This window comes from Scatophagus argus, chromosome 18 (assembly GCF_020382885.2).
Source record: "Scatophagus argus isolate fScaArg1 chromosome 18, fScaArg1.pri, whole genome shotgun sequence".
Lineage (NCBI taxonomy): Eukaryota > Metazoa > Chordata > Actinopteri > Scatophagidae > Scatophagus > Scatophagus argus.
This window is the reverse complement of record NC_058510.1, coordinates 4,244,206-4,259,900: the sequence shown is the minus strand read 5'-3', so window position 1 is coordinate 4,259,900 and position 15,695 is coordinate 4,244,206. Positions and strand designations below refer to the sequence as shown.

The following is a 15,695-nucleotide window of genomic DNA, read 5'->3' as shown; positions in this document are numbered from 1 at the left end:
TTGAGGTTTTCCAGGGCTGCAGCCATCTTTTCACAAAGACAAGGAGATGATGTCCTTGTGTGTCTGTGTGTGTGTGTGTGTGTGTGTATGTCTGTGTGTGTGCGCACGTGCACACATCTGTGTGTCCGGTGTTAATAGCACAGGACAAGCTCACTGATAGCATCAGAGAATGCAGTGTTGCAGTTTCTAAGTTGCCAAGACAGGTTTCAAAAATAATTTGCCTTTAAAGTGTGATTACTGCAGACAGGATGAGTAAAAGACGCTCTTTCATCAGTGCAGTTTCCTCTGGGTGTGCTCGTGTTTGTTTTGTGTGCATCTGTGCGTACCAGAGACAAAGACACGGACCGTGTGGACAACTGTCTCCACCATAACAGTTTGTCTGACCGTCACCATGTGAAGTTTACAAGCCAGCGACAAAGTCTGGCATGTGGGCTTCCATTTGAGCTGCTAAAGAGCTTTCCATTCTCAGGCTGTTTTGTAGGGAAATTAAACCCAAAACCTACAGAATGAACAAACATAAGCTGTTAACAGAAGCTACAGCCTTGCAACTGGGATCACTGTTCAGTGTTCATTAGGGTTTCAGCCTTCAGATGTGTAGATGTGTTTCTGAAATCCAAGCTCCAGTGTGTATTTTGAGTTGTTCTGCTGCCACTTTGTGTGGACTTACCGAGATCAGATAACAAAGTATTGCTTTTCATTTACATTTTATTTTTGGTGTTTTACAGCTGTCGGGTGCAGTGAAATGAATACAAATGTTTTCATAACTGAAGCTCTGTAGAAAGAAAAGTGAGGGAAGCAGATTGAGCTTTGTGCACTTTGCTGCTGATCCATTTCTGACCAGCCAGTGGTTACTTAGCCAAAACTGTCTCAACCTTCAGCACTGAACTACAGGTCAGATGTGGCCGATCTAGTGAGTCAGTGCCGGGATGATGTTAGCACTGACCTTCGTTGTACTGCTGTTCTCTTCTACCAAGATGGCAAGGCGGGATGTGGTAACGAAGCACAAGAACCTCCTGAATCGCCGGAGTCTTTTGAGCATGTTATACTCATTCAACGCTTTCTATGGTGCCTGAAAAGTTAAACCTACTGTAATATGACTCATGTGCTTCAGACACTCAGGGGCCTATCATCACTTTTTGGATCATTTCTGTTGTCTGCGTTCTTTGAGCTGAGAACGTGATGACTCAGAGTACAGTGCCCTGTCTGTAGGGCTTGTAGGGCAGAATGTTAAACAGGAGCCCGGAGCCGCTGCTGTCAAAAATCAAACAACTACAGGGCTTGGACCACACTGGAATCAGGAATGTAACTGACTCTATTTGTGCCGATCCATGTGCACATTTCAGCTAGCCTGCATTCACGAGCAAATGCACTGAAAACACTGACCTTTAGCAGCTGGACCTTGGATCCTTTTTGGCATTTGGTTCATGTGTGAGCTATGATACAAACAGAATGCATTGGAAATGGGGAGTTTATTATTTGAGTAGCTTCCATCATTCACCTCTTTGTATCTGCTGGAATCAGCACAGATGCCAACCAGTCCATCACTGTTCAGTTTTATTTCGTTCTCTCAAGAGGACATTTCCTATCTCTGTAAGCTGTGTTCGTGCTCTCTCTCTGCAGCATTGTTCTCGTCCAGGTTTGTGCATTAAAAGGACTTGCCCGACCAGGTTCCTTTGAGGTCAGGTACGGTGGCCCACAGGTGACATCAGCTGCGTTGTTAAAAGTTTAAAAATTAAATGCTACTTCTAATTATTGAAGACATTGTACTCCTTCATGTCTTATTCCAACTCCATTATTTGAACTTTAAAGGCCATGTTAGCCCTGGGACCAAATAATGCTGCACACACACAGACACACACACACACACACACACACACTTGTGAATGCTTCAGGCACCATCTGAATGGTCAGTATTATAGATAGAAAATAATAATTATTTCAAAAGAGTACAATTTTGTGGTAAAGCACCCTGTTTCATTTGACTTTTTTATTATTATGAGAGATTTAAATTACATGTGTCATCTCCCCAAAAGGTGAGTAAATTTCTTACCTCCCAAATAAAGAAATGAGTGAACTGTTTGTTTTACTTTCCACAAACACCGCAGCCTGTCGTGATGTAAGCAGACATCCTGTCGGTTCAGCCGTTGTTCTGAGGACTTTGTTTATGAGACTGTGTGTGCTGCCAGATGCTGCATTGTAATTGAAAGGAAGCCGTCTGGACTCTCCTTCCTCCTTCTCCTCCTCCTCCTCCTCCTCCTGCTGCTGCTGCTGGCACTTCAGGAATGTTAGCTCTAAGTGGAGCCTCACTGACTCATTTATTTATACACTCTGCTTTTTGTTCTGTCTGTCTCTCCACATATTCTAACATTATCACTATTTCTTTCACTCAACCTTTTGTCCTTTATTTTCTTTTTGCAGAACAACAACTGATTTCTTTGGCATTAAATTGTCCTATGAAACTGCATCATTCAACTTCGCATACATTGGTTTTATCTTAAACTGAAACTAACAGGTTAGGCTTTTAACGGTGGTGAAGGTAACTAAAACTAAAACTCCCCTTATCAATGTAAATTGCAGTCAATCAACCAGCGATGAAAACATTTCACAATAGATGCCCTGCCGGTGTGGTGTGTTAGCAGGAAACTTAAGTTGTTAAGACACTCATGCTGTGTTTGGTCAGTGCTGGGTTTGACATGTTTCAGAGCCAAAGAGCCTTCAAAGAGTGTTCACTGCATTCCTCACCAGAAGTTTGATGAATAACCGTGTTTGCTTCACTAGGTGCTAACCTTCAGTGCACTCAGACTAACAGCAACAAACGAAAAACCCAGCACAGACACACACTTGTGTATATGTCTGTCATGTTTGTCAGTTTTCTATCCACAGAAGGATAATTTAGCCCAATTCATCCACACACACTCACAGACAACATTCATTTGCACTGTCGCTTGCATTGTGCAGACATCCTTGGCAATGCAGCCCACTGTGGCTGTCGGTGTGGTTACCATGGCAATATTGAGCAATTTCCACCTCCACTCGTCTGAGTGGTGGGAATGGCAAGTGGCGAGCTACAGAGGTGAGACAATGGTCATTGGGCATGTGCACACACACACACACGCACGGATCACTGTCATATTAAAACTTTTGCAAAAGTGTTAAATTAGGAGTCTGACCTGTGATAGAAGTTCTGGGATCCTTTACTTGAAGCTGCAAAAATCCATATTTTTATTTAAAAAGAGAGAATCATTGCCTGACTCCACAGTTCATCTCAGCCACCTTTCAGCCCGTCGTTTTCGTTTTAAGGCTTGCAAATTGACTGTTTTGGTTCAGTGTCATCACTTTCATGACCCTCTTTTACAGATTCAGGCAGCTGTTTTTGGTGGGAAAAAAGACCTCTAAATTAAATGGCAAAATACATTTCTTGTCCATGTCCAAGTGCTCAGATCAGATCATTTGTCTGTGAAATCCAAACAAAATCACTGTTGATAACTAAGTCCACGATGGGTAAAGTGCTGCGGGTAAAGTTCAGTCAGGGTAAGCACAAAAACTTTTAAGGGAAGTTCATGGTTTGTGTTAAAGTACGTACTTAATTAGGATTAAGAAAGCATTATTCTTTAGGTAAAATGACCTCTTGATGTTTAGTGGACCTTCATCATCGTCATGCAGTCATAAACGTATGGTTACTGTTGGGGAGCAATATGAGTGATAGTTGGTAATGGGGAAACAGCTGCCTCCTATGTTTAAGTACAAAAGTGCAAGTGAATACACTCACTCAAGTGCAAGTGAGTACATATAGTAAATTGAGTAAATATACCATGATGCCTCTGACAAAGCAATAAAGCAGCTAATGTTTCATCCTCGTGAGAGCAGCAACACACTGCCATGGATGCACTTTCTAAACACTGCGCAGTCCTGGCTGCATCCACATGACTGACAGGTGACTGTATTCCAGAGTTATGCTGCCTGACAGGCTGCTGTGAGGTTGACGTTGGTGTCTAATCAGTGCTGGGCTGGCGCCGGGTGAATTATCACAATCCCGAGTCCGAAGGAGCTTTCTCAGTTTGTGTGTTTGTGTATAAGCTTCCCTGTGTGTGGCTCACTTTCTCTGACAACAGTCCTTTAGTGTCCACATTGTCCTGAGCCGCTGCAGGTAATTTCCCCACCTATTGTCCCCTTCCACGCTGCCAGAAACTATAATTCAGTTCCAACCAAGCGAGAACGCTACAGCTGTGTTCAATGTTACTTCAGTCAGAGCGAGACAGGTCTGGCAGTGATGGACGGGTGGAGCGTGTAATGGTCTGGGTACTTGTTACATCGTGCAGCAACTGGGAGGACTGGGCCTGTAAATGGAGGCAGCTTGAAACCAAATAGACACGAGTGGAGCTGCACGTTTTTCGGGCAAAGCAGCTGTTGCCTGTCGTCAGATGTGTAGAGAGAAACATCAAACGCTGACTTTTTGTGGGTGAGTTACAGCATGTCACTGCGTGTCACAGTGAAGTAAGGGTTTGTGATTGCTGGCTTACAGGCTCTGAACTAAAACATGGCAGTGCTTTGACGAGCAGCAGTTCATCTTGCAGAAAAGCTGAAAGAGTATAACATGTCTGACAGCTGGGTGTGTTGCTGCTGCTGCTGCTGCTGTCAAGGGGAAAACAGAAGAAAATAAAGAAAGACGGAAATTTGTTTTTGTTCATGCGTCCATGTGTTGGGCTCATGATATGAGATTATTTTAAGTTTATTGCTGTTTTATGCAACACGTGTATTTTAGTGCGATGTACACTTGTGGGAGAAACCAAGTCTGCATCCAACGGCAACAGTGTGGTGCAGAAGAGTGATGGCCCTGTTTGTGGGTTTATTCCTGGCCCGTTACAGTTAGCTATGGCAGAGTGCGGCTCTGGCTCCCCATTGCCGAACTTGCACCAAACCACTGCGAGTTTTGGATCGTCTCCGTGCGTTCAGTTAGAAATTGCAGCCTGTCCAACAGGAGGACACTGGTGACTACATTAAAGATGGAGGCGTGGAGACCAGCCAGGGATGGGAGTCATGAAGTTTGGTTGTGCTTGTGTTGTGTCAGCAGCAGGGGCCAAAGCTTTGGAACAAGGCCTGGGTTTGGGGCAGGAGGTTTTGAGTATGGTTTTGTTTTGGCTCCAGTGAGATGGAAATGAGCTAAAGTGAGGACTAGAGGTGGAACTGGAGCCAGGGTGCACTTGAGTTTTTTGTCTTGTGTTTGAGAATAGAAATGTACCTGATGGGCCGTCGGTCAGAGTACTTAACCTCCCTCTTTCCAGCAGCGTTATGTTCCACCTTGTTGGTTTGGCAAATGCCTCTTTCTCGCCGTCTGGCAGTTTGTCTTCTTAATAAGCTGCCTGTTCATTCAAACTCTCTTCATTTTTTACAGCTGGACTGATGAGAAGTCCACAATAAATTGGATCCACAGGAGAGACGTGTAACACAAGCTAATGGGCCACTGAGGGAATATGTGGTTTTGAAGGCGGGCATGTTGTAACCACTACACCTTCTCTGGGCTTCCACGGCCCTTTAAGTTGACCTGTCTCAGAATCATAATCAAGAAGTTTCAATTCTGGGTCACACGCACATCCCATTGCTGTAACTCTAGATTTTGGAGCTGGTTTGAACGATAGAAGATAACTAACTCACGAGAGAAAACGTACAAACACACTTTGTGGTAATGCTGATGTGCACTGAGAATATCTAAGATATGTGCCGGCGCGTGATTTGTTTGAATGGTGAAGGGAATTATAAGATAAGAGTTGTCATTTTCTTCCAACTGTCATTCTGTTTCTTTTGGTGCACAATGGGGAGAAGCTGCAAAGTAGAAGAAACAAAACAATACAACAGACAAGATGACAACATGGAGTCAGGAATACAAGTGACAGGAGTAGAAAAGGAGGTTTGTGGCATTGTGCACAGAGTAACCTACTTATAATGTGGCAGCAGTGTGAAAGGATGTGTAGCCACATTATTATATGGTATGATATGAGCGGAATATTTGCATTTGTGCGACAGGCGTCACTTTGATGGCTTGTCTGAAGTCTGTCTCTCACCCTGTCTCTCTCGCTCTTTAGAAAGCAGTGTTCACGAGGAAAGCACCGGGAACGACAACGATGGCAGCGTCTGTGGCAGTGACTCCGCTTTCTACAAACAGAGCGAAGGTAAGCGGTGAGGTGACTGACGGGCAGCGTTTTGTGGCAGTGCAGATGGGTGATTTCAGCCACAATTATAAATGACATTATCTTCTCCTGTCTGCAGCTGCCTGCTGTGCTCTTTTGTCCATTTTCTTAAAAGGTTGAGCTTTTATGTTTTATCGTTAATTAATTTTAGCCTTAACAACTGAACGCCATTATGTGAAGTGTGTGTGTGTGTGTGTGAGAGAGAGAGAGAGAAGGAGGGAGGGGGATTGCCACACCAGTGCTACACAACACTAAATGACAGTCCTCTTTTGGATATACTCAGTCTCCTTCACACCACAGACACACTTGCTCACGCCTTTTACTGCACACACCTTCATGTACAAACAAAGATGCAAACAGCCAAATGGCTCCAACTTAATGACACCGCTAATTTCATTTGTTTGCCTGTAATTATGAGTTGTTTATGCAACGATCAAGGTCTGCCATTTCAATAATGGCAGCCCCTGAGAAGCCCACGGACATGTGGAGGAGGGGCGCCTGTGTTTTCATTACACTGCAGCATTAAGAGACAGTTTATACTGTGTTGTATTGTTTTCTGCTGTCCCATTTGGTAAGGAGTGACTTACATGTTTTGTTCTCTGTTTACTTTTGTTTTTCTTTTTTTTTTTTAACTCAGTCAGAGATGAGGAATGGACTACAGAGCTGACTCGGCAAACCCAGATTGTTTCTCTTAATTGGTTTAATTAGTTTCCCTTAAAACAGATTGAGATCTACTTGCGAGCCCTTGTCACAGCTGGCATATTTCTACCAAAATGTCCTCTAAACGTTTCAGATTGTTTCACTTGAGCCCAGAATAATCAAAACTGTCCAGTGATTCATAAGAAAATGAAATGAATCGTCTCGTGACCGTTGACATTTATCTTATGACCTGTTGGAGACCACTGGTTGGAAACCACTAGAATAGCGAGGGAGTCAAAGGAAGAGGATGAAGGTCGTCTGACAAAATGTTTTTCTGTGTGCTATTAGGACACAGTATGGCAGAGACGCTCACAGTCGCCCTGCGTGTTGCTGAGGAGGCTATAGAGGAGGCCATCGCCAAGGCGGAGGAGTTCAGTGACAGCTTGGTGAGACATCCCTCTCTTCCTCTTCTCCTTTCCCTTTTATCTTTCCTCTTCTTTCCTCTTTTTCATCCCCACATTCTCTGTCATCCTCTCTGCTCTCCTCTTGCCTCCCTGTTGGTCTCAGTATCAGCGGGATGCAGTCATGGGTTTTGGCTAAGATGTCTGCACAGGCCTCCTCCTGGTAATTCACAGTCACTTTGAACAGCATGTGTGTGTGTGTGTGCGTGTGTGTGTGTGCAGGAGAAGCAGAATGAGGCTCGGTATCTGCGGGACCACAAAGAGGAGCTCATAGAGGAACTTGCTACAACCATTGTACAAAAAGTAGGTTGAGTACGAGCGCGTCTTATTTTTGCATGTTTGCTTTCAGCTTGCGTGAAGACGTTAAGGGGCAGCCAACCTCTTCAACCTCTTCGTGCTGCAAGTGCCTTCTACAAAATGAAAATGTAATGCATTGAGCAAGGTCCCACCTCTGTTTTCTGTTTGACTGACAGACTGTTATAATGTTAAACAAAAAGCATTTTCTTTGATATTACATTTTGCTTGAGAGACGGTGCAGGAACACAGGAAGTTTCTTTTCCTCTTTTGAAACTGGGATTATGGTACCATTTGAGAAAAGGGCAGAAAGTCTTTTGTTTTAATCATGTCTGGAAATTTGCATACACATAGCCAGTGGAGACAAAGTTTTCAGTTGTCTGATTGCTTTGCAGTTTTAATTAACATTTGTTGGCCATCAAGTCTTTGAAAGAGAAATTAAAAAAAAAAGGATTCTTTATTTCTGCTCAGAGGATGTTGGTGCATAATGTTACTTGAAAATTCAAATGGAAACTGGGTTATTGGTTTAAACTTTCATTATAACAAATTATTCATGCCCATGTGGAAAAAAATGCTGTTATGGGATTGCATTTTGCCATTTGCAATTATTATTACAATTTATTGTCTAAATAAAGCTCGTCGTGTGCTTAAGTACCGAGCAGCTTTGTCATTTAGCCTTCTTTCACTTTCTCCTCACTCCTCTCCTTCCTGCTCAGATCATCCAGAGGAGGAAGCGTTCAGAGATGCAGACAGAGTATGACTTTGTCTGGCCTCAGCCTCAGTCCCTGATCCAGCCCAGTGAGCTCCCCTCTCCGTCTCAGCCTCAAGCTTCTTCACAAGGACCACAGGACCCCCTCAAGACCCCCTACTCCCTCTGGGTCAGTCTCTGCCCCCACAAAAAACATAATAACTCTAAAAATAACAGTCATATCCAGCGAAGCAAAAACAAAAGTCCGTGTGTGTAAGCTGCTAAGTGTTGACCCGAAGGCAGCGTGTGTTTAAAGAAGGCAGCTTTGTTTCTTTGCCGTGTACATGCTGTACGTTTCAGAGCACTTCCAGCACAGTGATCCTCTGTCTGTGTCTTTGTGTCTGCTCCTCTGGGTGGACCAGTCTCTGTGTGCTTGCCAGATTTGAAAAACACAGGAATGTTGTGTTTGACAGAAAATCACTTTTCAGTAGCCCCAGTCACACATGTGGTGACAATGTGGTCCCATTTTGGTCTCTTTCTCTGCCAGATGTTCTGTGGATCTCCTAGCATGTGGTGAGGAGTCTGAGTCACATGAAATTTTGCACACTTAATCTTAGTATAAGGTCATAATATGCTCAGTATGCTCCAAAAATCTGCATGATGTGAATTTTTTATGATATTCTGGATCCATTTGCAAGCTAAAAACATTAACTTAATTAATTTATAGGACTGTTGGTTACTTGCACTCTTTGAATTTACTGTGTATTCAGTCATTTCCCTCAAGATAGAAGGATAATAGACGATCAGACAGCCAAACAGACCCAAAGGTTCATGGCTAATAGTTCTTTTTTCACCGTTTGAAGTGTTTTGCAGAAGATTTCACCTTCAAATAGGAAAAAAGCAGAGCGTTAGAAGTATTGCAAATGTGATCTGAACCAAATGAACTCTGAGTGGGCCACAATATTGTCCAAAGAAGACAGTTTTATCCAGTTTCTATTTAGTTTCACTGAACGTTCCAGTTTGGAGAAAAGTCCACATAATATGACAACGCACAGGTTGCGCAGGCACCTGAGGACACACACAAATCAGCAATACACACACACCTGGCAGCGAGTACCAGTCAGCAGGGACTCGAGGAGATTTGTCATCGTCCCGTGTGTGAGTGAAGCATCAAAGCTGCGTTCCCTGGGCCTCAGCGTTCTGTTTCCTGCTGTTTCACTCAACGAAGATCAAAGTCCTGTGAAATACGAAGGGATCCTCCTCAACTGCTCGGCCTGCCGTGGGAAGGGCTCTGTTTATCAGCTCTCTGCAAACACACGCACTAAGACACAGTGCATGCAAATGTACTGCCTTAACACTGATCCTCAGGGTAATCTAAATGGCGCACCCCACCCAGTGTAAGAACTGGTGTTTTTCCTCTCAATCGTCTGTGCCCTACGCGACAGCTCAGCCTGTACTTGAACAACGCATGTACCTAAATCAGTCCTTTCACTTGGATGTTAAATGCACGGTATCCAATTTCTGCTGCTGGGGGTCTCACAACCAAAACAAAACAAAACAAAACATTATGTAGCGTGGGATTATGAGAGTTGTTCTCCTCATGGTTGAACAGCCACCAGGTTGTGGTGTTTGGTAAAGTCTTACGTTTAGCCACCAACTTCCTCTCCCCTTTGATTCTCTGACGGAAGTGACAGGTGACCAGATGAAGCGCACTGTTACCACACTTCTAGTTTTGAACATCCGTGCAAACATTTGGTATTTGTTAAGTACACAACTCAATGACAAACACAACATGCCCCTTTCGCTGTCAGTGGAGCAGCCTCTAAGGATACACACCAGTGACGTTACAAGTTCAGTGCAAATCCACAAACATTGACTGTACAATAGGAAACATTCCCCTCAAATCCAAACCCAGGCTAACCAGAAAACCTAAATTGGTCCCTTGTCAATGACAGGAAGGGGAAAAGGTCTTCATTTTGGGGATATTTCTTTCAAAAGTGATTTAATGATCAGTGGTGAATGTAATGGCACAAGAGCTCTCCATCTCCCCCTCTCTCTCTCTCTCTCTCTCTCTCTCTCTCTCTCTGTGTCTCTCTCTCTCTCACACACACACACACACACACACACACACACACACACACACACACACACACACACACACATACACATACTGTTCATGAAAAGAGACTAGTAGAGCCTCTGTTCTCTGGTAGTTATTTAGTTATTTCCTAGCGCCACCTGCTGATGAAAGTGTTGACCTGCAGCTGCTGTTGTACAGATTCCTGCTCGGACAGAAAGGAGACAGGCCAGAGGGATCAAGTGCTCTCCTTTTATATTATGCAGTTATTATACGTGGGTACTACATGTGACTTTTCCTGGCCGCTCTGTCCGAGCGGTAATAATCTCCTGTCACTGAAAGTCTGTGTGAAGCACCTGAACAAAAGCAAAAAGAGAGCAATGTTCAACTTTAAATCTCCAGAGCTGTCAAACATGTGTGTCTCAGACCTTTAATGTGTGTGCTTGCAGCGCTCACGGTCCGCGTTCTCCCTCACCAGCGACGACTCCCCAGAGAAGGGTCCAGAGGAGGAGGGTGCCGGAGCTGGCGGAGGCTTGCAAGACTACGCTTCTCTGAAGAGGGAGGGCAAGGCCACGTCTCTGCCCAGCTGGAAGAGCGTCGACCGTCTGGACAACTCCAGTAAATATCCCACTTGCAGACTGTTTTAATTAGCTAAGCGGTTTGACTTTGATTCCTCCTGGTCCTGGGACTGATGCAAAAGCAATTCATTGATTTCCTGCTAATGAGACAATGCGCAGTGGTCAAACATTGTGATCCCTTTATTGCTTTTTTGAGATAATGTAAATGTAAATTATGGTTGGGTCATACTTATCATTTGTCCAAGTCATAGTAGCCTACCTTTTACACTGAAGTACTACTACACCCATGATGGCTTAAAATGTGACAATAAAAAGTTTATGGTGTCCTAACTAATGGAAGATTGTGTCTGTGGTTGCTTGAATTCAAGTTTCCTAAGAGGACAAGTATTTATGGTGGGAAAACTATGAAAAAGTCCACAGAAACAGTCATTGTTTTGTCAAAATATGTTTTACTGCAATACAACTGTTTGTTGAAGGGTTAATTTTGGACTCTTACAGCATTGCTGTTAAAGAAATGGGTCACACAGCCTATCCAAAAAGTCCAGGTGGAAATACGAGTTTGTTTTTAGAAACTTCCTGCTGTCTGCTCCTGTCCTTCCAGGTGCGTCCTCAGTGCTCCAGAGCCCAGACGGTAACTGGATCGCCCTGCACAGCTCACAGCTGTCTCGGCCCAGCCTGCTAACCAAGAGGAAGAGCCTGGTGTTCAGCGTGCTGGAAAAAGAGTCCGGCGTCGTCTCAGCGTACGACGAGATGGGATCCGACTCTGAGCAGGACGACGAAGGTGGCTGGGGGGCAGCGTTGCGACAGTTCCGGCGCAAACTGTCCGATGAGACTTACTACACGGACTCACAGCACGACCCGGAGTGGACGTACACCCAACACCTCCCCATCACCTCACCGTCCTCTGGCCAGTACACCAACACAGAGACTCTGAACTCAGACTCAGAGGCTTCATCGGTTCTGTCCGCATGTCCTCGCAAACCTCCTCACAACCTGCTGAGGAAGAAAGGGCCGCCGGACACACACCTGCACCCTCATCACCAGTCGCTCTACCACCAACACCTTCACCAGAACTTATCTCCGTATCCTCTTCACTCGGAGGCCCTGGATGTGAACTTTAACCCTAAGGTTTGTCTTTACACTATAACATTTGCATTTATTGGACTTTGCTGTTTGGGTAAAAGTCTCAAAATAATTTTATGGTAATAAATTTCCTTCAATGTGAAAGGTACAAGTAAAAGTAAATTATGTGTATATTTACACATATGCGTACTGTATACTGTAGGTATACTAGGGGTCTATCAATCATTGCACTGATCGATCATCAGATCTGATACTGAGCATTTTTCTGATCATCAGAATGGAAAGAGTGAAGATCAAGTACCTCAAAATTGCACTTGTGCAGTACTTGACTAAATGCATTTAGTTACATTGCATCACTGATAATAAGTTAATCACATCTTTTTACGTTAATGTATGTGAACTGGGAAATACAATTGTCAGATAGCAGTACAATATTTCTGAAAGGTTGTATATTACAAGTGTAAAGCAGAACTAAAAGGAAAGACTCAAACAACATTCACTTGAGTAAAAGTACTTGCTCCCAGGTGATGGGGGACAGCAGCGAGGCCGAGGAGAGGCAGAGCGACCCGGTCAGAAGGTCACGACGCCGCAGGAAAAGCAAGCGAGAGTCGTCAACGGAGCAGAGCAGGACTGCAGGCCAGAGCCACGCTCAGTCCATCTACCCGTTAGCACAGGTAAAATACCACACCTGCAGTTACACTCATATTACTAACTCCCACCGCACCAAGGAGAAACGAAGCGGTTATAAAATATTGTTTCCCCATTAGGAGGCAGCAAATTGCAATTCTCTTTTTTTATTAAAGTGGATCAGGCTCACTAATGTCTTTAGTAAGTCTGTTTCTTAAACATTGGGCATTTGAGGTTGATGAATGGTGTTTTTGCTCTCTGCATACGTATGTCCCTTTTTCTCCCCCCATCAAGGAGAACAGTGGTTTTCTACTCAATGCCCTTCTGAAGAGGGGCTTAAGTGAGGAACAGTCAGCACCTGACACTGTGCCAGTGGCCACAGCTGCACCAGACGCCTTCAAGTTGGATGCCATGACACCCGAGCCGGAGGACTTGGACACAGTGGCCCCAAATTCAGTAGTCCCCAGCCCTCCACAGCACCACCCTCTGGCTCCGGGGGCCCTGCACTCCTCCAGCAGCTCAGCGCCCGGAGACCCTCTGGAAGCAGAACTGCGATCCAGACTCAGTCAGCTGGTCAGCCGAGCCAACAGCAGAGACAGCAGCTCCTCCGAAGAGGAGTGCACGAAGCGGCCTGCGGACAAACAGACGGGCAAAGAAAGCGACAGACAGAGAGAGAAGACGAGGCCAAAAGACACAGAAAGAGAAAGGCAGAAGTCAAGTGACAGACTGAGAGACAGGACGAGCATTAAGGAAAGAGAGAGAGCATGTGAAACAGTGGAACAAGTGAATGGACAAGACATGAAAAGGAGCGAGAGACTAATAAAGAGTCAGTCGGTGAGAGAGGAGGGAAGAGTCAGGGAGAGGAGGTTAGAGAAAGGAGTCGGAAGTTTGGAGGGGGCAGCGGACGACCAGGAGCAAAAGAGAGGAGATAAAAGAGAGAACAGACAAAGTAAGAGACAACATAAAAGAGATGCAGAGAAGCAAGGAGAGCAGAAAGGAGGAGCGAGGAGGAGTGGCTCCAGTGCAAGTTCACCTGCGATTACACCTTCTTCCCAGGAGGGGGTGCTGTCAGACAACCAGGTGAGGAGATCAGACAAACGATTTCATCACTCACTTTCAGGTTCTGTCGCTGCCCTGCAAGGGATGTACTGTCAGCCTGTCTGTCTGTCTGTCTGTGTGGGACATGTAGTTATGATTTTGTTCTCAATAACTCTTCGTCCTCTCATCTTCCTCTTGTATCCTTATATTGATGTGACAATCACTGATGTCCCTCTCTGTCCCTCATTCCTGTGTTGCCTCTTTCTCTGTGCTTCCTTTCTTCTTTTTGTTGGGCTGGTCTGTTTCTTCCTTGGCAAATGTGTGTGTGTGTGTGTGCATATATGTGTGTGTGTGTGTGTGCCTGTGTGTGTGTGTTAGGAGGGACATAGCGACTTGGAGCAACAGCAGAGGCTTCAGTTGCTCTCCTCTCTCTTACAGCAGGTGAGATGTCAGCTAGAAAGCAAAGGAATTCTGTGATGCCACAGACATAAACCTCCATCTTACCATGCAAATATACAACACACACACACACACACACACACACACACACACACCTGCATGGATGCACACATAAAACGTCTTAAAGATGCTTTTCAAACACATTTGTTCAAGATTCAAGAGTCTTTATTGTCATTATGCAAGCATAACGGAATTTTGTAAAGATTCTCGGCTCAATGATGCATTTACTTCTCGTAATGTAAATGAACGTGCATGTAAATGTAATGTAAATGAACATGCGTGTCACATGATGGATGAGTGTGTGATTAGGCTGAACGCCACATTTGCTGGTGACGTGCTTTTTCTTATTTCTGAGGTAATGAAACGGTGATCATTTTATACAGCAGCTAAAATACAACCACGATTCCAAAAAGAAAGTCGGGGATGCTGTGTAAAACACAATGAAAAAACGGCATAAAATGATTCACAAATAAACCATGTTCAATGACATCAAATGAACAAAGTGTTCCTTAGGCCGTGTGAGCCTCGCGTATTTTGAGCCTGCGACAACTTTAATCAAATTAGCAGGTTAAACATATATTGCCTTTGTACTGTTTTCAACCAAGGATTAGCAAAAGGATTAGCAAACTGTTACATTATGTTTCTTTTATCGTTTACACAGCGTCCTGGCTTCTTTGGAAACAAGGGTTGTAACGTGTAGTGGCAGAAAATGTTGCCGTCTGAACATAAATGTTAACATTTTTATTGTTAGTTTCTCAGAGTAAAACAGCAAGGTCTTCTTACTGAACCCGCTGTTTTGCTTTGTGAGTTTCAAGAGTCATACAAGAAGACATCCATCACAGAAGAGCCGCAAATATGATAAAAACCTCAAAAGGTCAGAATCCGACACAGCCAAAGGCTCAGGTTTTTTCCTAAGAAGTGACTTATTAGAAACTGTCTCTGTGTTGTTGCTGCAGATATCACATTAACCTGAGCTGAACACAACAAGCCCGTCCTTGTTGTCTGGAAGTTGCGTTCTGTGGAGTGTAAAGCGATTGCAGTCAGACTTGGATTGAGTCAAAGTAGACACAGTAATTTACAAACACATGCTAGATGGTTGTGTATTATGTTATAAGTTCCAGTCGAAGCAATGAAAATGTAGCACTCAATGAAAAGAGACATCCAGACTTCATTTTAAATACAAAAAATGTCCTTTAAAAAGGAAAATGCAGAATGTGGTGCGTTCACACTAGAAAACTGACAAAATGACAAAATATAAACTGTTTACAAAGATGTCAGTTTGCATACCTAAACAGTTTTGTTTAGCGGGTTGTTCCCATTGAATAAAAGGAGCTTTTTGCTTGAATGATGTCTGTTGGTGTACATACTGCATTACCTCATGTAACAAAAAACTGGGGCCCAGCTATAAATCACACATAGCCCACATTTTAAATGTGAAATCTATAATAGATTATGTTAAAAGCAGTGCCCCAGTGTTGATATTTTCACATAGTAAATTCAGAACCACACACACACACACACACACACACACACACACACACGTGCTCTTATGAGCTCACTGCTGTA

The 15,695-nt window shown here is 44.1% G+C and overlaps 1 protein-coding gene across 6 annotated transcripts in view; it reads left to right on the top strand.

Annotated features, from left to right (window-relative positions):
- Window positions 1-15,695, top strand: part of myripb (myosin VIIA and Rab interacting protein b) — a 120,988-nt gene that overhangs the window by 100,218 nt on the left and 5,075 nt on the right. For 4 of the 6 annotated variants that reach the window (XM_046371014.1, XM_046371015.1, XM_046371016.1 and 1 more), the window contains exons 5-12: window positions 6,081-6,167; window positions 7,173-7,270; window positions 7,508-7,588; window positions 8,296-8,457; window positions 10,794-10,962; window positions 11,524-12,050; window positions 12,530-12,679; window positions 12,927-13,712. In XM_046371014.1, the coding sequence (XP_046226970.1) occupies window positions 6,081-6,167; window positions 7,173-7,270; window positions 7,508-7,588; window positions 8,296-8,457; window positions 10,794-10,962; window positions 11,524-12,050; window positions 12,530-12,679; window positions 12,927-13,712 (2,060 nt within the window). Of the gene's footprint in view, window positions 1-6,080; window positions 6,168-7,172; window positions 7,271-7,507; window positions 7,589-8,295; window positions 8,458-10,793; window positions 10,963-11,523; window positions 12,051-12,529; window positions 12,680-12,926; window positions 13,713-14,048; window positions 14,187-15,695 lie in introns of those variants that run through there. The other 2 variants (XM_046371018.1, XM_046371017.1) reach the window with 2 other exon arrangements.